General features: G+C 39.3%; 1 protein-coding gene across 1 annotated transcript in view; it reads right to left on the reverse strand.

Annotated features, from left to right (window-relative positions):
- LOC133619714 (uncharacterized) overlaps positions 1–15,944 on the reverse strand; it is a 119,613-nt gene that overhangs the window by 16,082 nt on the left and 87,587 nt on the right. Inside the window, exons 24-32 of the mRNA XM_061980954.2 lie at positions 15,123–15,167; positions 13,828–13,881; positions 11,387–11,431; positions 10,560–10,613; positions 9,957–10,010; positions 9,837–9,886; positions 8,894–8,947; positions 7,274–7,327; positions 3,237–3,281 (exon numbers count right to left, since the gene is read on the reverse strand). Coding sequence (XP_061836938.2) covers positions 3,237–3,281; positions 7,274–7,327; positions 8,894–8,947; positions 9,837–9,886; positions 9,957–10,010; positions 10,560–10,613; positions 11,387–11,431; positions 13,828–13,881; positions 15,123–15,167 — 455 coding nt within the window. The remainder of the gene's footprint in view (positions 1–3,236; positions 3,282–7,273; positions 7,328–8,893; positions 8,948–9,836; positions 9,887–9,956; positions 10,011–10,559; positions 10,614–11,386; positions 11,432–13,827; positions 13,882–15,122; positions 15,168–15,944) is intronic.

Consider the following 15,944-nt stretch of genomic DNA (forward strand, 5'->3'; position numbering starts at 1 on the left):
CACTGTCTCCAAATCTTTGGGTCACAGCAATCGTCACATAATGATCCAGCCAACAAGTGACATCGCAGAGAGGTACAGTGGGACGAAGTTGAAGGAGTATTAGAGGAGCCTTTCGGAGCCCATGGAGGCTGAGTCTCTGCGCTACTCATAGCGGAGGAATTGGAGGACCAGATGGCCATCTGGTTTGGATAGACTCTGTTTGGCCCAGCAACACAGGCGGGAGTCGGCCCCTGCGGGTTCATACCACCCAGACGCACAGTCTCCACTTGTTCCTCCACCAATCCAGGGCAATGTGCAGCAGTTTTTCACTCAACCAGAAGTTGAGTACGATAATCCAATTACTCACTTTGCCAAACATTTCATGACCTTGGCTGCGAGCCATTGCAACCCAGGCAAAAGCTACTGACAGCGCGTCACCGGCTCCTTGAGCGCGCTCTAGAGCACAGAGGCACAAGCGGCTGTGGCCGCGCACCAACAAAACGACACTGCCTGCATGGGCTCTCTTCCTCTGGCTAAAGCAGCCAGACCACATATTGACTAAATCACCTACACCTACGGTGCAGCTTCCTAAAGATCAAGCTCTGCCTGTTCCAGCACCCCAGCTTTCCAAAACCCAAGCTCTGTCTGTTAAGACACCCTGGCTTCAAGAACCCAGCTTCCTGCGGTTCCTGCTCCTCACCAAATCAAAGTTTTAGTGCAACCTGTTCCAGTATGTTTGCCAAATCAAGACTTTGGCGCCACCTGTTCCTGTACCTCATCAAATCAAAGCTTTGGCACCACCCGTTCCTGTACCTTGGAAAATCAAGGCTCTGACGCCACGTGTTTCTATTCCATGCAGCCAACTCTTCCTGCTCCGGCTGTTCGGAAGCCTCCCGTTCCTGTTCCGGCTGCATAGCAGCCACCATATCCTGTTCCATTTTCGGCTGTGCGGCAGCCACCCGTTCCAGTTCCTGTTCCGACTGTGCGGCAGCCACCTGTTCCTGTTCCACGCGAACGCTATGGAGAACCTGAACGGAAGGGAGCAACAACCCTGCTCCAAGCCACCCTTCACCCTTTGCTGGTTCCTGGTCCAGTGCCTCCAGTTGACACGCCCGATAAACAGTTATTTCCTCCTGCCAGGGAGAGCGTTTCTAATTCGCTTCCTGGTGGGTAGTGGATAAGTGGGGGCTACTCTGGCAACTATGCAACTGGGGATGCACAGCTATTTCCACCTCTTCACCAGCGGGGGTCATTGTCAGCTCCGCCTCCGGTGGGTCCGCTGCAGACGCCACCTCCAGCTCCACCTCCAGTGGGTCCGCTGCAGACGCCACCTCCAGCTCCGCCTACAGTGGGTCCGCTGCAGACGCCACCTTCCACTCTACCTCCACGCCTGCTAAATGAGCGCCTATCTCGCACATGTCATCCTGGACTCCCCTCTGCACCAACAGCAACAAGAAGGGGGAAGAGTCAAGCAATGTAAACATTCTAGATGGTGGCACATGCCGCATGTGGCATAAAACTCCTTATTGTTGGCTGTCAAACACACAAAAAAGTCAAAGACCTACATAGACAAAAATTTTTTTTTTTGCGAACAATCATTAACTTTAGAATTTGATGCCAGCAACACGTGACAAAGAAGATGGGAAAGGTGGCAATAAATACTGATAAGGTTGAGGAATGCTCATCAAACACTTATTTGGAACATCCAACAGGTGAACAGGCAAATTGGGTACAGGTGGGTTCCATGATTGGGTATAAAAGTCGATTCCACGAAATGCTCAGTCATTCACAAACAAGGATGGGGCGAGGGTCACCACTTTGTCAACAAATGCGTGAGCAAATTGTTGAACAGTTTAAGAAAAACCTTTCTCAACCAACTATTGCAAGGAATTTAGGGATTTCACCATCTACGGTCCGTAATATCATCAAAGGGTTCAGAAAATCTGGAGAAATCACTGCACGTAAGCAGCTAAGCCTGTGACCTTCGATCCCTCAGGCTGTACTGCATCAACAAGCGACATCAGTGTGTAAAGGATATCACCACATGGGCTCAGGAACACTTCAGAAACCCACTGTCAGTAACTACAGTTGGTCGCTACATCTATAAGTGCAAGTTAAAACTCTCCTATGCAAGGCAAAAATCATTTATCAACAACACCCAGAAACGCATTCGGCTTCGCTGGGCCTGAGCTCATCTAAGATGGACTGATACAAAGTGGAAAAGTGTTCTGTGGTCTGACGAGTCCACATTTCAAACTGTTTTTGGAAACTGTGGACGTCGTGTCCTCCGGACCAAAGAGGAAAAGAATCATCCGGATTGTTATAGGCACAAAGTTGAAAATCCAGCATCTGTGATGGTATGGGGGTGTATTATTGCCCAAGGCATGGGTAACTTACACATCTGTGAAGGTGCCATTAATGCTGAAAGGTACATACAGGTTTTGGAGCAACATATGTTGCCATCCAAGCAACGTTACCATGGACGCCCCTGCTTATTTCAGCAAGATAATGCCAAACCACGTGTTACATCAATGTGGCTTCATAGTAAAAGAGTGCGGGTACTAGACTGGCCTGCCTGTAGTCCAGACCTGTCTCCCATTGAAAATGTGTGGCGCCTTATGAAGCCTAAAATACCACAACGGAGACCCCTGGACTGTTGAACAACTTAAGCTGTACATCAAGCAAGAATGGGAAAGAATTCCACCTGAGAAGCTTAAAAAATGTGTCTCATCAGTTCCCAAACGTTTACTGAGTGTTGTTAAAAGGAAAGGCCATGTAACACAGTGGTAAACATGCCCTTTCCTAACTACTTTGGCACGTGTTGCAGCCATGAAATTCTAAGTTAATTATTATTTGCAAAAAAGAAATAAAGTTTATGAGTTTGAACATCAAATATCTTGTCTTTGTAGTGCATTCAATTGAATATGGGTTGAAAATGATTTGCAAATCATTGAATTCCGTTTATATTTACATTTAACACAATTTCCCAACTCATATGGAAACGGGGTTTGTATTTATTTGTGCGTGTGAATGGTTGTTTGTGCCCTGCGATTGGCTGGCATCAAGTCAACAGTGCCCACGGCCTCTCAAACAAAGTCTGCTGGGATTGGCCCAAGTTAACCTGTGACCCTAATGAGGATAAAAATGGACGGGACATAAACATTATATAAATATAAAGGATTCAATCCAACATTTTCGAAAATTAAAGCCATAAAACTAAATCGAAGCCTTTGATTAGGAATGAAAAGTTTTCTTGCCTGCGATCCCTGTCTTCCTTTCTCCCCAGGGTGTCCTGGCGGACCCTAAGAACAAAAGAACAAAACACAAACAATGGTAGACATGTTTCTTTCATCTTGAGCTATGACTCGCTTTATTTACTCAAGGGTTCCAGATTTTAAAAAGTCTTTTAACTCCACTTCACTTCATAGGTCTGACACGTTTGGCTAGTCACTCCAGGATTTTGCTCGCTGTTTTAATGCGATTATTGTGGTCTAAAATGCCTGAGTTTGCAGCAGCTTTTTCTGAAAACTGCGGCAAAATCTATGACATTTTGAGGCTTTTTTGGATAACATTAAATCAACTTGTGATTTTATGAAATTGGTATCACTATTTTAGATGTTCCTTGTACACTTAACCTCAAAAAGCACATCATTTCAACATAAATCATAAAAAAACACTGTATTGATGTTTTATTCATTTTATAGCACTCAGATGGCAATAAAAGCACACACATATATATATATAGCTCAATGTCAAATTATTGCACTGTTTTAATTAATTATAACTTACAGAAATAATTAATTATAATAATAGAAATAAACACCACCAAATGCTTACTTATTTTACGATGTCAGCTCTGTCGTCCACAAGTTGCAGACATTCCTTGTGTAACATTTCACTTGAAAATTATTCGTCCATCTTGAACATACATTTATGTTTCGACACATTTAGCCCTGCACGTTAAGAACATTTGTCAACTGCTGAGAGCAATCTATAGCGCACATTTTTGTTTGTAAATAAGGTATGATGAGAGATTATTGTCACACTTTAACATCTCTGTCATGTAAATTCTGCTTTGCAAATGAAAATACGTTCGCAATTGTTTTACCCTGGATAAATACATGTCAAATAAATATATAGATACATACACACTAGGAAGTAAATGTCTGTATGGTATGGTACTATTACCCAAAAGGCTTACAATGTTTGAGTTTGGGTTTATTTCGAACATGCAAGCATACAACATGATACATCACAATTTCCAGATTCTCTTTTCAACATGTTCGAAAAGGAGTAGGAAGAAGCAGAGCTTATTTAATCCTACCCCTTTTCTTTTACGTAACAGTTGCTAAAACTTCTGTTCACTTCCTGTTCTCAATTTATTCAGAATATACTCCATAAGTAATCACAATAAACATAAATAAATAAATAAATAATACTCGGTGAAGTAAGTTATACTTCATATAGTGAGGTGAGTAAGATTATTTTCAAAATGAATGGATGGATGAAATAAATTCAGAATGTTTATCATGGTTCTTCTTCTTTGTTCTTTTCACTATGTACAAATTCACTATGTCGTGGAATTTCAGTATTTTTGATTCAATAAATAAAAGTATGTTCTCTGTATCCAACATTACCGTATTTTTCGGACTATGAGTCGCAGTTTTTTTCATAGCTCCAGTGCGACTTGTATATGCTTTTTTTCCTTTTTTATTATACATTTTCGGCAGGTGCGACTTATACTCCGGTGCGACTTATACCCCGAAAAATACGGTATGTATTATTCTAAATGTAGACAGGAACAGGAAGTAGGTCTGAGCTTGACAAGAGAACGACTATTGTGCCGTTTGAGCATTAAAGGGGAACATTATCACCAGACCTATGTAAGCGTCAATATATACCTTGATGTTGCAGAAAAAAGACCATATATTTTTTTAACCGATTTCCGAACTCTAAATGGGTGAATTTTGGCGAATTAAACGCCTTTCTGATATTCGCTCTCGGATCGGGAAGCAATCCGCCATTTTCTCAAACACCGAGTCAAATCAGCTCCGTTATTTTCCGTTTTTTCGACTGTTTTCCGTACCTTGGAGACATCATGCCTCGTCGGTGTGTTGTCGGAGGGTGTAACAACACGAACAGGGATGGATTCAAGTTGCACCAGTGGCCCAAAGATGCGAAAGTGGCAAGAAATTGGACGTTTGTTCCGCACACTTTACCGACGAAAGCTATGCTACGACAGAGATGGCAAGAATGTGTGGGTATCCTGCGACACTCAAAGCAGATGCATTTCCCACGATAAAGTCAAAGAAATCTGCCGCCAGACCCCCATTGAATCTGCCGGAGTGTGTGAGCAATTCAGGGACAAAGGACCTCGGTAGCACGGCAAGCAATGGCGGCAGTTTGTTCCCGCAGACGAGCGAGCTAAACCCCCTGGATGTCTTGGCTCACACCGTCCCGAAGATGACCAAGAGAAGAATATCGACCCTAGCTTCCCTGGCCTGCTGACATGAGGGTATGGCTACAGAATATATTAATTGATGAAAATTGGGCTGTCTGCACTCTCAAAGTGCATGTTGTTGCCAAATATATTTCACATGCTGTAAACCTAGTTCATAGTTGTTAGTTTCCTTTAATGCCAAACAAACACATACCAATCGTTGGTTAGAAGGCGATCGCCAAATTCGTCCTCGCTTTCTCCCGTGTCGCTGGCTGTCGCGTCGTTTTCGTCGGTTTCGCTTGCATACGGTTCAAACCGATATGGCTCAATAGCTTCAGTTTCTTCTTCAATTTCGTTTTCGCTACCTGCCTCCACACTACAACCATCCGTGTCAATACATGCGTAATCTGTTGAATCGCTTAAGCTGCTGAAATCCGAGTCTGAATCCGAGCTAACGTCGCTATAGCTTGCTGTTCTTTCCGCCATGTTTGTTTGTGTTGGCTTCACTATGTGACGTCACAGGAAAATGGACGGGTGTTTATAACGATGGTTAAAATCAGGCACTTTGAAGCTTTTTTTAGGGATATTGCGTGATGGGTAAAATTTTGAAAAAAACTTCGAAAAATATAATAAGCCACTGGGAACTGATTTTTAATGGTTTTAACAATTCTGAAATTGTGATAATGTTTCCCTTTAAAGAGCTGATAAATTGTTACATGTTGTCCCTGCTTCATCTACACAAGAACCAATCCTACGTTTTGATTAGACAGTTGATGTGTGTTTTTGAGCCACGCTCAGAGACAAATTTGATTTGACTGATTGGCCAAAGTGTGCAGAAAAGTTGCAGGCATTGGACAAAGTTGCAAGGCAGCGCATAATATGCGAGGATTGGTTGAATTTCCTGGTATGGGTGTGATCGCGACATTGCAAAGTACAAGAGGGACAGGCTAGCGTAAGTACACTAATATGCACCCAGGTGGGGCACGTTTTCCTTCCTCACAAACAATCGTAAACATTAGATTTAATCATTTTGGTGTGACTCAATGATAACTATACTTGCAATATTAAAAGGAGATATTTGAATCGTAAAAATGTTTCAATAAAGGTTAGGTTTGCAGGATCAAGAATATTTCTTGGCACATTTTCGACCCCTTTCCCCCAAAAAAGGTCTTTTTTTTATTTAATTTTTTTCCACTTTATTTGTATAGCACATTTAAACAACAAAAATGTTTCCAAAGTGCTGCACAACAATATTAAAAACAATATTAAAATATTATCCTTAGCTCCACCAATGACTGAATAAAACAAAAAATAAATAAATATAAAACCAATGTAAAAACAATATAAAAATAAATATGATTAAAAATTTAAAAGGGTAAAACCAATCAAAACAATAAATACAAATCTAAATTTAAAAACACAGAGGACCACACAACTCAACTAAAAGCCAGAGAATAAAAGTGGGTCTTAAGACGAAACTTAAAACACTGCACTGTGGGAGCAGTTTGAACATGGAGGGGCAGAGTGTTCCAAAGTTTAGAGCCCCCCACAGAGAAGGCCTTGTCTCCCCTGGTTTTAAGTCTCGTCTTGGGCACCACGAGCTGGAGCTGGCTCTCGGACCTCGGAGCGCGTGCAGGAGTGTAAATTTGGATGAGGTCCGAGATATAATGAGGTGCCAGTCCATGCAAAGCTTTAAAAGCAAACAGCAAGATTTTAAAATCAATTCTAAAATGAACAGGGAGCCAGTGCAAAGTCTCAAGAATTGGGGTTATTGGGGTTACATTTGCATAACCTGAATCACAAAAACCCAAAACGCCTAACTAAACTCATTGACAGAGGCAACTGTGTACTTACCGGAAGTCCTGGATTTCCAACAGGACCCAGAAAACCTCGCAAACCTGTCTCTCCCTAGTGAATTAAAAACAGAATATATTGTATATGACAGTCATTTTTACATTACATTATGGCATTTCTTTACTTGGATGCATCTGTATTTACAGTGACATAAAAACAATTAGACTTACAAGAGTGGAAATATTAATTTGATCTCCTCTTGACAGTGCTATTATACGGATACAGTGGTACCTTGGGATACAAGTTGATTGGATCTTGAAAATTCCTATTGTGAAACGTTGCCCATTTAAGTGTATTCAAATCAATTTAATTGATGCTTTGATTGATTAATTGATTGAAACTTGTATTAGTAGATTGCACAGTACAGTGCATATTCCGTACAATTGACCACTAAATGGTAACACCCGAATACGTTTTTCAACTTGTTTAAGTCGGGGTCCACGTTAATCAATTCATGGTAGGCTGGGCCAACTGTTCAATTTCAACAAGGAAAATACACTTTTAGATAAGAAATATTGTATAAAAACATTACAATAGAATGGCGTACAAACAACTACAGTCGTTTTATGAAGTATTGTAAAAATAATGTACAGCATTTACCTTGGAGAGTGACCTTCTACTGTATCTCATTCCAGATTCCTCTCCGTCAAACAAACCATCAGCAGCTTCTCCATATTTTCATGGATAAATGTTTAGATACTATTTTAACATCCATGGTTGGTGTTATTGACTCATTTTGCTTCAGTATTGTGCATACTATTAGTGCTAAACACCAACGGATTCACCAAGTTAGCTCGCTACACGCTCTGCCATGTTTTTGATCATTTATTTTTTTTATTTAATGAATATCATCCACTTCTTCTCAGCACTGTCCTTCACACTTACTTTCTTCCTTCTCATACAAAGTTATGTCCATCTCTAGCTATAAGCTATGCGAGTAAGTTTTGGTCAGATATAGGGTTATGTTTTTAGAGTTATGTTTTGGTCAGATATAGGGTTTACTGCGACATTTGCTGTGCCAACTGATAACAAATAGCTACATTTTACTTCATTTGACCACCTCATTGTCCCAAGCCTTCAATGCACCTTTCAGGCATTTACTGGCAAACTTAATTCAGGCCTGTACTCGTTCCTTCTTGAGCACGGAGACCTTAATGGTACTGAAAGGACTCAATCCATTATTATCACTTGGGTTCCAAGTCCAATGAGTTTATTAAAAAGCTCCTTCAGCATAATTCTGGGGCGATTCCTCATTATTTTTTAACTTATCCTGAGCCTCCCCCGCAAGATGATATCTTAAATGGAGCTCCAGATTGAGGGCAATTGAATGTTATCTTGAATTTCAGTGGTTCCGTTATCATCAAGCTTCTTGCTAGGACAAACTGATGTGCTTCATAGGCACAAAACCAATCTGTGGTGTTCAGAAAACTTGCTGGCTGGTCAGAGATCAAATACTTATTTCACTCAATCACACAAAGGCTGTAAATGTACAGTATAGCATTTAGGAACTCCTTCCCGACCATAACAAATATGGACTGTTCGAAGGTAAACGTTCTTGAAACTGGCAGATGTTAAAAAAAAAATCACGTTTAAACATGGTAGAGAGAAACATTTGTTTACCCTCTCTCCGATGGGACCTGGATGCCCACGCATGCCGTCGTTGCCTGTTGTACCCTGATGGTTGAAGCCACAACATACAAAAGAATGTCAATATTAACCATTACATACCCAACATTCAATTACTGTAGGTCTAACATCAATCCATCCATCCACTAGGGTTGCGCACTATAGACACTATACGATGCAAGCAATATAACGATACAGCTTTTAATTGCTTGGATTTTAATGACATCACGTACGGCTAATTGAATATGCATTGTGTCTGTTCTCGATGGGTACTTGCACCGTTTAGCCTTTCTTGAAGAAAAATGCCCTTATGCTTGCATTATGTTCGGCTGTACGAACCGTTCAAATTGCGAAAAGGATTAAAGTTTCCTCATAGTTCCTCGAGAGGTAATCAAGAAGGGCGGAAGAGTGCAAGATTTTGAGAAGAAGACGACTAGTCGCACAGATGCACTTCAGTACAAGTGAACTAAATCAAAGTCTGTAGTGACCACTTCGTTTTTTATTATTATTTGGGTTTTAATTTTTAACAAACAGAAACGAGAAAGTCATAGTCAAGGATTCTTAGTCAGGAAAGTTACTTCTGAGTCTCCCCTCTTGTTAATTATGGCCATAAATGGGTCGGAGTACATATGATAACTTGACAAAAATCAAATACGATGATGATTCAGTAATTCATCTATCGGTTCATCCAGCTATCCAGTCACAGGTGAGATGGAGCCAATCTTGGCTGACTTTTGGCAAAAGGTGGGGTACACATTGGACTGGTCACCAGAAAATCAGGGCAAATAGAAAAAAAAACTATTCCCATGCACATTCACACCTATGAATAATTTAAAGTGTCCAATGAATCAACATGCCTGGAGAGAAACTTGTAAAGTCCACACAAAGAGCTCGGAGTTAGACGTGTCAATAAAGCCAACAAAAATCACTTACATACTTGCCAACAGGGCCCTGTAATCCATCCATGCCAGGCTTTCCTGTAAAACCCTGGTACAGCACACAAATTAAGTACGACACTACGATCACATGCAGCACTCTTTCGTGTTTGTAGACTTACCTTTTCTCCTGGCGCTCCAGGCATGCCCTGCGGTCCTGATGGCCCTGATGGGCCCTTAAAAATGAATACACCCTATCACTATGTTGGTATTACTCTTCTGTGTAGATTTTAACAATTACATTTTGGTTGGGTGTGGGCATTTCGAATTGACTTTCTTAGGGCATTCATTCGATCACAACTGGACTGTTTGGTTTGTCTTAGAAAACGTTACGCCTCTCATCCAAGTAGGCTTCATCAGTTCATTCTCATAGACTTATATTGGTCAAATCTTTAGTCTTAGACTTACATTGGTCAGATCTAGTCTTAGACTTATATTGGTCAGATCTAGTCTTAGACTTATATTGGTCAGACTAGATCTGACCAATCTAAGTCTATGAGCATGAACTGATGAAGCCTCCTTGAATGAGAGGTGAAACGTCATGTTAAGATCAATCGAATGCCCTTAGAATACAATGACCTGGATGAATGAGAACATCTATACATTTTGAAATGAAGTTTTACAAGGATAGTTCATTCCTTTCAGGTGGTTTTTAGCAATAGGCTTCAAAGAAATATGTTATCGTTAATAAAGCAGGAACATGTATACAATAAACTGTGACATACCATAGAACCTGTTTGTCCATCAGGTCCTCTTTCTCCAGAAATTCCTTGAAAACCCTAAAAAGAAATCCCAACAAATTTAAATGCCAAGATATATACAGTAATATGTTTGTTCTCAATAGCCAGGTATTGTACTCATACAAATGAACAAACTCTGAAGCTCGAAGGACATCGGAACATCGGGAATCTGGCTAATCTTAGCTGTTTTAGACTGCAGTCTTGTCAAATAAGAACACTTATTATGTTTGTCTAGCTTGTGTGCTATAGTGAGTTTAGCTGTTGTGTAGCTGCTGGATCCTTGTAGCTTTTTGCCTACCTTGTTTACCTTTTGTAAATAACTTGACTAGAATCAAAGTAAAGACCAACCATGTGTGCTTATTGGAGGACATTTAGATTTTTAACTGGCTGTCCATCTGTGACAAGTATAGTAAACTATCAAAAATTACATTTGACATTTCACTTGCCAGCCAATATCATCCGATAATTGTTTAGTTTTTTTTTTCAGTTGCTTGATATCAGCAAAAAACAAGTATAGCTTTTTTGCCTACATTGGACTGTTGCCAGTTAACATCTAAATGTTCTCCAATGTTCTCCACAAGGTTGGTCTTTTCTTTGATTTTAGCAAAGTCATTTACAAAAGCTAAACATGGTAAGCTGTAGGCTACTAGGAGCAAGCAGCTACGCAACAGCTAAAAACCCACAATAGTACACAAGCTAGACATACGTATGAAGATCGGGAGGGACATCTCTACAAAACATTGTAGCATGGAGCTAAAAAGCCACAAGTGAAGTCATCAAAAAAGAACTCAACAAAAAATAATTTTCCTTACCATGGGTCCTATATTACCCGCAACGCCATCTGCACCCGGGGGACCCTAATGAAGAAACAAAGATTTTTCTCAGTAGCATACGTTATTGAAATTGCAAACATAAAAACTAACACATAAACACACCTTAGCTTCTTACCTACTGTAATTAAAGACATAAATACATACATTTTACAACATGAATGATCTGTAACCTAATATATTTCAATTCCACGTGTCCTCAGAATTACATCCTTGACAATGGCGGTTAACTAATCATTCTGAGAATATTGTTAGAAATGTAAGCAGGTTTTTTTTATAGCTCCAGGATGAATCAAAATAAAAACAGGCTTATTGCACTGCTTTGTTTTCTTCGGCCCTCCATCCATTGTCTACTGGTTGTGAAAGAAAGTTGCTCCAGTGTGTCCTCGGTATAAACCAGGAATCCCAGGCATCCGCTATTTAGCGGAATTCCGCTAGTCTTCTAGCCCAGTGATTTTCAAACTGTAGTGGTACCCGGGCTCTATCTAGTGGTACGACAAGGAATCACTATAATATAGGGATGTTCCGATGCTGATTCAGCACTTTTGGAGGTATTGGTATCAATGACTACTTGTAACTAAATCTCCGATACCATGGTACTATGTATTTTGTAAGAAACCTTGGGTCTATGACCTAAATAGCGCGCATACAAGCCAATAAATCATGAGCAGGCTAATATTGCTACACGGAAATGACGTCTTCGTCCCCTCTTTTTAACCGAAATTAGAAGACCATTGCACCAATGGCAGACTGGGCTACCAAAGAAAATGTCATGTCAGTGTTGTGGCAATATTACAAACCCGAGGCTAATAAATTGAAAAGCAAAACACAAACTTTGAAATAGCTCTGTTTCGAGGGGTGGGACACATGTAGGACATTTCAACAATTTAATGAAAGCCCGCGATGCAGACGCACACAATGAAGTTACCGCGGCTAAAGCTAACGAGGCAGGACAACAACAACAAACCCTGGCAGATTCATTCCAGCGGAAAACTGGAGAAGTCCTAACGTAGAGTTGGCATTTGCGGTAAACTAATCAAATTCATATAATTGGATAATCAACAGGTGGTGGAGAATATGGGATTTCGTCGCGTACCTGGTCATAAATAAATGACCGAAACAGCCCTTCCCGACTTGTATAAGGTAACTGTTTACTTTTGAATGTTGAACTTTAGCTGTTTGCATTATTTTTGATACTGTTGTTGTTAAATTTATCAGTGTTACAGAAATAAAAGTGATATAATTTATACTTTTTGTCATGATTTTAACCATGATTTACGATACGAAACCCTCTAACTTGTACTAGATCTAGTGTTGCAAGGCCAAAGTTGTCTAAAGGGCACTATAAAGAATAATCAGACATTTATTAAGATTACATATATAGTAATTAAAAGCCTCATGTTATAAATGAACAAACAAACTTGCGCCACATACCATGAATGCAATTTTACATCGATGACTTTACTAAGTGAATCACTAGTTCAGCAAAATACTTGAGTTTTTAAATTACAATATTTGTTATCAAATATAGCCACCATATCTCATCAACTAAATTTATTAAATGTCTTATAGTGATGGAGTGAAGAGATTGTCTCAAACAAAACAATACCTTGAACTAATAAAACAAACGGTAGACGTTGTACATTTTGGAATGGCTCGTATTGATATGTTGAATATATTTTCTCAACAAAAACAATGAACTATTAAATGCTGTGGTACAGTCATGTAAAATAAGTGTGGCTTTTAGTTTAGAGCATCTAATAGAAATTTCTAAAAATGTATGACAATTTACCAATGGTTTATATCTATGTGGGAAATGCCATCCATTGCATCTTAGAATGGTAAAAGCTCTTCAACACCCAAAAGGACACCCTTGACTCCCAGCTTATATTTTTCAATTCCACAATTATTATTATTATTATTTTTTTTTACCTCACAGGAATCCCTGATACACTGAAGCCTTTTTATAGATGGGCATGACACCTCTACACGGAGGCTAAATTATGACCTAGTGACCAAACCACCTGAACTGACTCTGCATGATCGACTCTAACCCTCTTACTCAACTAACTCCAACTTTTTAATAATATTCCTGCTCTTTTTGGTAATAAAACAGACCATAGAAATTCTGAACTATTTATGTATTTGTAGAGGGTTAAACTAACAAATTCAGAAGAAGATTACCGTGATAAATAATGACTTCTTCTTCTTCTTTAAGTGGACCCCGACTTAAACAAGTTGAAAAACTTATTCGGGTGTTACCATTTAGTGGTCAATTGTACGGAATATGTACTGTACTGTGCAATCTACTAATAAAAGTCTCAATCAATCAAAAAAAAAAACCCACTGCTCAAATGTAGATGACCATCAAACAAAACATTGCAAGCATCATTAACAGGTGATTGAAATATGAGAATGGGAACCTGTGTACCAGGCTTTCCTTCAGGTCCCACTGGTCCTTGGTTACCCGCCAAACCCTAAAATGTTTCAATGAAATACACAAAGAGAATACATGAACTATTTATACTGTACACATTTTTGTCTGTCGGTGTCTTCTCAAGTTGAGATCAAACACATCACTAGAGCAGGGGTACCCAAATTACGCCGGTGTCACAAATAATAAAAATAATTTAAAAAAGTGTATATATATATATATATATATATATATATATATATACGTTTGTATATATGTACATATATATGTATATATCATATCTCATTCAATGAGTTTTCTTTCACTTTCATGACTATTTACATTGTAGATTGTCACTGAAGGCATCAAAACTATGAATGAACACATGTGGAGTTAGGTACCGTATTTTTCGGACTATAAGTCGCAGTTTTTTTCATAGTTTGGCCGGGGGTGTGACTTATACTCAGGAGCGACTTATGTGTGAAATTATTAACACATTACCGTAAAATATCAAATAATATTATTTAGCTCATTCACGTAAGAGACTAGACGTATAAGATTTCATGGGATTTAGCGAATAGGAGTGACAGATTGTTTGGTAAACGTATAGCATGTTCTATATGTTATAGTTATTTGAATGACTCTTACCATAATATGTTACGTTAACATACCAGGCACGTTCTCAGTTGGTTATTTATGCCTCATATAACGTACACTTATTCAGCCTGTTGTTCACTATTCTTTATTTATTTTTAATTGCCTTTTCAAATGTCTATTCTTGGTGTTGGGTTTTATCAAATACATTTCCCCAAAAAATGAGACTTATACTCCAGTGCGACTTATGTATGTTTTTTTTTCCTTCTTTATTATGCATTTTCGGCAGGTGCGACTTATACTCCGAAAAATACGGTACTTAACAAAAAAAGGTGAAATAACTGAAAACATGTTTTATATTCTAGTTTCTTCAAAATAGCCACCCTTTGCTCTGATTACTGCTCTGCACACTCTTGACATTCTCTCGATGAGCTTCAAGCACACCTGTGAAGTGAAAACCATTTCAGGTGACTACCTCTTGAAGCTCATCGAGAGAATACAATTATACAATTTATTTTAATATTTTAACCCAATGTGGGCCTGAGTCAGAAAATTTGGGCACCCCTGCGCTGGAGGTTCATATCATATGTTCAAGCTTGACAAAAAGCATTTTCATAAAATGAAAATGTTGTCATTTGACAATTATTAATACATGACCTGACCATGAATCACTGATTTGCATGTTAACAGATTTCTGACAGCCAGGATTACCAATGGTCCTGGTTGGCCACTTTGTCCCCTTTGTCCCGGTCGACCCTGAGGAATGGAAAGAGTTTGACACACACACAAACACATGATAAAATTCAGTACAAAACTATTGCATGTTCACATTGCATTTCAATTCCAATTTGTTTTGCTCATACAGTGGTACCTTGGTGGAATGACCTAGCCACCAAATTTTGCTGGATAAGAGCTGTCTCTTGGCTAATTGTTATGCATGAGGTTCCAAGCAAAAATTCAGGTTGCAAGCCTACTTGCCAACCTAGAGACCCCAGAATTAGGGAGATATTCAAAAGGACAGATATATATATATACAAACCCTGTTTCCATATGAGTTGGGAAATTGTGTTAGATGTAAATATAAACGGAATACAATGATTTGCAAATCCTTTTCAACCCATATTCAATTGAATGCACTACAAAGACAAGATATTTGATGTTCAAAAATAAACTTTTTTTTTTTTTTTTAAATAATAATTAACTTAGAATTTCATGGCTGCAACACGTGCCAAAGTAGTTGGAAAAGGGCATGTTCACCACTGTGTTACATGGCCTTTCCTTTTAACAACACTCAGTAAACGTTTGGGAACTGAGGAGACACATTTTTTAAGCTTCTCAGGTGGAATTCTTTCCCATTCTTGCTTGATGTACAGCTTAAGTTGTTCAACAGTCCGGGAGTCTCCGTTGTGGTATTTTAGGCTTCATAATGCGCCACACATTTTCAACGGGAGACAGGTCTGGACTACAGGCAGGCCAGTCTAGTACCCGCACTCTTTTACTATGAAGCCACGTTGATGTAACACGTGGCTTGGC

The sequence above is a fragment of the Nerophis lumbriciformis genome, linkage group LG20 (genome assembly GCF_033978685.3).
Source record: "Nerophis lumbriciformis linkage group LG20, RoL_Nlum_v2.1, whole genome shotgun sequence".
In the NCBI taxonomy this organism is placed as follows: domain Eukaryota; kingdom Metazoa; phylum Chordata; class Actinopteri; order Syngnathiformes; family Syngnathidae; genus Nerophis; species Nerophis lumbriciformis.